General features: G+C 41.4%; 1 protein-coding gene across 1 annotated transcript in view; it reads right to left on the bottom strand.

The window, feature by feature from the left end:
* Window positions 1-1,990: 1,990 nt before the first annotated feature.
* The window catches only part of TARS1 (threonyl-tRNA synthetase 1), a 15,212-nt gene continuing 10,467 nt past the window's right edge, over window positions 1,991-6,735 (bottom strand). Inside the window, exons 15-19 of the mRNA XM_014310064.2 lie at window positions 5,575-5,675; window positions 5,360-5,464; window positions 4,669-4,741; window positions 3,825-3,939; window positions 1,991-3,219 (exon numbers count right to left, since the gene is read on the bottom strand). Of these exons, the coding sequence (XP_014165539.2) occupies window positions 3,071-3,219; window positions 3,825-3,939; window positions 4,669-4,741; window positions 5,360-5,464; window positions 5,575-5,675 (543 nt within the window). The 3' untranslated portion in view covers window positions 1,991-3,070. The remainder of the gene's footprint in view (window positions 3,220-3,824; window positions 3,940-4,668; window positions 4,742-5,359; window positions 5,465-5,574; window positions 5,676-6,735) is intronic.

Raw genomic sequence — 6,735 nt, forward strand, 5'->3', positions numbered from 1 at the left:
AAAAGCAAATTGCGAATGACTTGAATTTCTCTTACCTAATCCTGGCAATCAGAGCAGGCTCTGCCAAACTGGAGAGGTGGGTTTCAGCCTTTTCAAACCCTGGAATGGATTATGTAAAAGCTTCTTTCCTGCTTGACAAGTGGTTCCACCATCAATCTTTGACAGCCAAGCTGCAGTATTCTGCTTTAGGAGACACACACTGTTACTTTGCTGGGAGCTTATGCTACCAAGGATGGTAAGCAGTGACCAAAGCCACTGTTCAGAGGAATTCTGGTTGAACCAAGGGAGAGAATGTGCTGCTTGTGCCAGGCCAGTGCTATAGATGAAGTACTGCACTTGCAACCAAGACAAGCTGGTCTTGGTGTTGCAACAGTGTCAAAGTACACTTGATTTTCACTGCATAGAGAACATGATCAGGCAAAATTGTTGTAGGAAGACCCTATTGCCATTGAATCATGAGATTCAGGAAGGAGTCCCAGACATACAGTGTTCCTTTCTGAGGGGAGTCTAGATGCAGCTGGATACAGGCTTAGTCCCAGACTCAGTCAACAACTTCTGTCTAAAGCATTATATGTGCACAATCCATCTTTTTTACCACTTAGCCAATGTTTCAAAGTTTAGCACGCTGTTAATCACTTGCTGAGAATCAGTCGTGGCAAGGATTCTCCCAGCCTCAAGGATTAACCCTGAGCAGAGTCCTTACTCAAGGGGACATGCTGGCATGCAGCCCACTGCAGGAGAGCCCATCAGGTCCTCAGCTGTCAACTATTTATGGAATAAGACAATTGACTCACAGTAATATTTGCATACCAGATGTTTCTTGGGTTGGCATGTGCTGAAGTAGCCCTCAGTTGCTGAGGAAGATTTATGACCTTAACTCCTGGGGTGCTGTCTGTAGGCAGAGGGAGCCATCAGGAGCACTGCTGAAGGCTGCTGCTCAGGCAGGGAAAGGGCTGGAGGAGCACAGCCTCAGAGCCAGCTTTATTTCTGTGCACAGCCACAGCTGAACTGCGCTGACCTGATCTGGGGGCAGACACCTCAGTCCTGTCAGCACCCTGCAGGGGCTCTGTGCTGTGCCTAACCCTGCCTTGGGCAGTGTTTCTAGAAATGTGTGCACACAGTAAATACCCATTGTTCTGCTGGTATTTAAGAGCACAATCTCAGCAAATGAGGTTGCTGTAGAGGGACAGACTCTCCAAAACCGACACCTGCTGTGCCATAAATGCTGCTTTACAGCTCCAGCTTCTCATTACACAACCTGGGCAGCCTGGTATGCCCAGGGATTCCCACAAAAGGAAAGGAGAGCTCTCTGCAAATCAACAAATACACCAGTGGAAAGGCAATATGAAGCACAATTTCTAGAGAGAAACAGAACTAGTGGCTCCTTTACTCTGGGCCACTGGTACCTACACTGGGTTTGCTTCACCAGTTGATGAAGTCCTGCTGCCCCAGGGGTAGCTGACATCTGCTTCCACTGCAGTGACTGCATGGGCAACAGCCACTTCTCAGCAAAGAAGAGCAGGTGCAAAATACAGAAAATAACAACCCTTAAAAAATTAACTCTGAAAGCAGCAAGGCAGGGAAAAAAATCAATTTCCCCCTCTTCCCCCTACAGCAGTTAGATGGAACCTTTAATCTCCATGAATGAAAGTAGGATGAAATAGATTTTGTGGAAAATTGCTGGGGTTAGAGTCTGCTGAGTCTAAATTCACTAAGGGTTCAAATACTGAATAGATGTGACCATCACCCCTGAGTAAAATAGGTGAGAAAACGCAGGATTAAATGCTTCTGCCCAGACAATAATGGAAATGGCAAGACATGGAGGCTTTCAAAAGGTGAGCGAGCTCAAACCTGTCCTCAGACTTGTCTGATCTTTGCTCAGGCTGTAGCAATAGCTTTTTTTTTCTTTTTAAATGAACAGTTATCAACCACCTTTTGAAACTGTTCAAGCTAGTTAAGATTAATAAAATAAAAAAGATGAAAAAAAAAACTCAGGCCAAGATTTTATTTTTTGTCAGTGACAGACATTTGCCTCTTGTTAGCCAGATGTAGAGGAAAACCCCAAACCAAACCCAGAATCAACAGATGAGAGCCCTCAGCAGTAAGCTAGGAAGAGCTGCTAATTAAGTGATACCTTGGACTAGAGGCTTGCGAAGGAAGCCTGGATGGGACTGTACCTATTAAAGTGAAAAGAAATAATCACTACCTTAGTACATTCTTGTTTCTGTGTGACAGATGCCCTTATTGTAATGACAGCTCAGAGACATGAACAGAAACACCCTTTGTCCCTAATACTACTGGTTTCCTCAGCCCTACTGTGCCCTGCTTTTTCCAGACAGTGTTATCCCCTTTCTACAGCTCTGAGGCCCTTACCTGCAGAGCCAGCACATTTCAGAGACTGCCTTTGGAAAGGGGCACAGTAGGCTCTGGTTAGCAGCCCTGTGCTCTGTGGCACAGGGCTGCACTGTGGATCGGGAATGCCTGACTTCAGGAGCTGAGACACTGCCAGAGCTAACAACCACTATGGAAGCAGGAGGCCTCTGTTCATGTCCCTATTCATGTGACTGGGAGTTCTGGAGAGTCAATATATTCACAGCTGGTAAGAGACCATGAGACAGGATGGCAAGGTATCACCTTCTTTGCTCATGGAGACACTCCAGAAGCTGCTGCTGCAGCACATGGTTACTATGTGGGTTCTTAAGCCTGAGGTCTACTGTTAAACTGACATGAAAAATATGTTATCAAAATGTATGTTATTCTTAACAGGGCAGATAGAATGCCAGAGATACCCCTGATTAATGTTTCAATCTTCCCTTACAGTCACAGAAAGTAATTTCATCTTGCTTCATATGTCACTGGTTAAAAGCCAGGAAACTTTACTCCAGCATTTTCGAAAAACTTGATTTTTTTTATACAAAAAGAGGCATTTTTGACTAAAGAAAGATCCCCATTAAAATGAGCAAGAGGTCCAAATGTGAAATATACTTCAAATCTGGCTCAGAACAAAAACTCTGGTTAACTAAATTAGGAAAACTACAAATTCTTTATATGCCAGGTAGAGCAGATGGTGTTAAAATTCTTCTTCAGCTTGTCTGGAACGAGAGGATTTCAGCTGCAGCAGCCTCTCCACAGCATCTGCAATGGTTCTTTCCCCATGCACCTTGTTGTCTCGGGTGCGGATGTTCACTGTTCCACTTGCCTTCTCCTTTTCACCAACAACTACAAACAACCAAGAGGCAAAGGAATTAAGTGAATCTTCACCATTCTTTCAGTTACTTGGGGGGTAGAGTTTCTCTGTCAAAGGCTCCTTCTACTCTTAATGGATCCCAGATGGTTTTAAGGCCAATGCTAGATCCCCAATTCACACAACAGGACTAACAAGCTGCTTCAAATCATGTACTTCAGGATGAGTTTCTAATTTTTCCTGCATCACTCTCTCTGAAAGAGGCCTCTCTTATGCATGCATGCCTAGTTCAGAAGTGTACCACGGCTGAATGCAATGGAAACATACTTCTTTTGCTGAAGTAGAAGCAAGAGCATAAATTATTGAGAGGATGGAACATTACTTAAAATCTGACTGATAAAGGACAAGAGACTTCCCATCTATCCCCATACTGCTGACCAGAAGACAGCAAAAAGTATCAGTAATGCCTTGGGTCACAGTGATCTCCCTTCAGGGACTGTCAGCAGGAGAGGTTCTCTGCAGGGGAGACTCTCAGGAACAAACTGACCTAAAACACTGATTACAACTCTCTGGCTTGTTCATAAAATGATCAAACCCTGTAACAAAAGGGTCAGCCAGTACAAGGTAACTAATACATTACCCAGAGTGAAGTTATACTGCGCAAGCTGAGCATTTCTGATCTTCTTGTTCAGCGTGCACCCAGGATCTACATCAACATCTGCCATAAATCCAGCATCATGGAAGTGCTGCCTGACCTAATGAAAAAATATCAGAACTGTCACTACTGGATATTCATGACCATGAACTATACACAACTTCTAGATTTAAACCATTTCAGATTATGTGAACCCTGAAACAAAGGCACTGTCATGGGTTCAGGCTTCTGAGATGAGTCCACTTCAAGAAATCAAAATATGTCAGCTATCATGCAACTATACACACAATAAATAAGTAAGCAGTGATGTGAACATCTAATGTTTGGGCTGAGTAGTGATTTGAGTTTGATACTGTAAAAGGCAACATGATGATGTAGCTTACTGATTAGAAGAGATTTTTTAAAAAAATTTTGCAAACTATTTTATTTGTATATAATGTGCTTGAAAGAACTACAGGCAGAGGTGTGCTGGATGCTAGATCTGCAAAGACTCATCTTCATCTTTCTTACTGCTCTGCAAGAGGCACATGGCCAGGGGGGGACTAGAACCTGAAGGGTAAGACAGATCTGAGCGAGAGAAAAACTAAGTTTTCTGAAAATAAAAGTCCCACAAAGATCAACATTTATTATTCACATATCCAATATCCAACCCATGTTATCTTTAAGAGATCTACAACTTCAGCAGCTAATTGTCACTGTGATATGAAAAATGACTCAATGTAATATGCAAAGACTTGGAATACATCTCTGAAATAAATACTGTTAATCATTAAGTATTTCAGATCAATACAATATACTGAAATCAAAGCCCTGAAACCATATACATCACCTTTTGAGCATACTCATCATATGCTGGTCCCACTGGTACCACCATTACTTGCTGTGGGGACAGCCAGAGCGGCCTTCAATAAACAAACAAAACAAGTTTATATAGCTTTCATTGTTTTTTTCATTACAAAAAATACTATTTACAGAGAGGAATAAAATCTACACAAGAGACTCTTAAAGCCAGCTACACAGATTGGGTTCAGAGGTGATGAGAGCCCTATATTCATTACAATTATTTCCCCAAAAGAACTGACTGTCTAAAAGGATTGCAGCGTGGGCACAAGCACTGAGCTCATTACTAACTAAGCACAGGAAAACCTTTACCTTTGATCCTTGTCAGAATCAGAGGGGTCACTCCCATTGGGTATTAACACAGGTAAAGCAGACCACCTACATATATGACTCTTTCCAAGATGGTCCTGCTGCAAAAGTAGCTGGAATGCATATGCTGTGGGCAGACTAGCTCTATGCTGCACCTGCATTGGCAGCGTCATGTAGAATCTACCATACCTTGAATAATTTCATATCTAAAGAAGGTGGTTCAGAAGAAATTGCCCTGTGGTATTCCTAGGCATGTTGCCCTAGCAAGCAAGTGCAACAAACAGACCCTCTTGACTCTCCAGTACTTGGGGTTAATTTCTCTCCTACACGAAGAGTTTGCTTGAACTGGAATAATAACTTTTCAACATTACCATTTGCCTCCATAGTTCTCAGTTAGAATGGCAATCATTCTCTCCACAGATCCCAAGATAGCCCGGTGAATGATAACTGGTCTTGTCTTGTCATTGCCATCATGGCTGTAAAGAAATGCTTTTGTAAGGCTTTTTGTCTTGATGCAACCTTATCCCTGTAAGTGTCACTGAAGCTAGATTACACAGAAACTAAAGCCACCAGTCTTTGTGCTTACCTGACAAAGGTGAGGTTAAATCTGACTGGCAACTGGAAGTCAAGCTGAATTGTAGCACATTGGTGGTAGCGGCCGATGGCATCCTTAATCTGAATGTCAATCTAAAGAACAAAAAGACATAAACTTTTACAGTTAAGAGACAAGCATTCTCCTCTGAAAGCAAATTCATTGTTTTGAGATGGAAAGTTTCACTCAATGCAGAGAAATTCTACGCAGTTTAAACAGTGCATTCTATGCAGTTTAAACAGCTTTCATTTTTGCAGGTTCTGATGCAAAAAATGTTAGAGCTAAAACAGGGTGAGTAACTAGAGAGATAATATATCGGATGGGAACTACATTTAATGTCTCAGACATATTGTGAGTTTCAAAGTCTGGAACTTTCATGGGCTTTTTCACTGAGTGAGTACAGCAGAACGTAAATGCAGAACTGAACATGTCTCCCCACAAATGAGACTTCTTCAGCCTCAAAGTGGCAAATTCGCACTTCTTCATTATACAGTATTGGAGGACTTTGCATCTTGTGTTACAAATTCAGGGCATGAACAAGAGACAAGAATCTGTTAAATAGTCCAATTACCAGCAGGAGCTCCTATAAATCAGTGACACTTGTTCTGACCTACGAGTCAAGCCTGTTCTTTCTTTTGTATCTAACACTTAAATTCTGAGTACACTTATGATACAACTTAGACAGAGAAGACTTACAGAAAGGAGTAGACTTATAGTGTCCTGACATTATTTATGTATTACATTGCTCACTTACTCATCACTTTACCAGTATATATCAGGCTATAATATTAAGGCAGTATGCCTTATTTTAATTTGTGTAATAAACAAACAGATCAGAGTATTTTAACAACTCAAGATCTAAATGTCTTTCAATTTTGCATCTAGAATTCAATTTATCAGAATTCAGCTAGTCATCAAAGAGCTTCTAATCAAAATACATTATTTACAACCTAATTTCATTTCAAATCCAGACTGTATGAAGAGCAAGTGTAAGATTTATTAATGTTAACAGAAGTTCCTGTATATTCGTCTTTCTTCAGTCAAATACAGAAATTAATAAATATGAGCTGCTATAACACATTTTACCTAAAAAATGACACAAACCAAAACTGATTCAAATGGCATACAAATACAGAAATCAGAACCAGCTTACTA

This window comes from Geospiza fortis, unplaced genomic scaffold (assembly GCF_000277835.1).
Source record: "Geospiza fortis unplaced genomic scaffold, GeoFor_1.0 scaffold174, whole genome shotgun sequence".
NCBI classification, from domain to species: Eukaryota; Metazoa; Chordata; class Aves; order Passeriformes; family Thraupidae; genus Geospiza; species Geospiza fortis.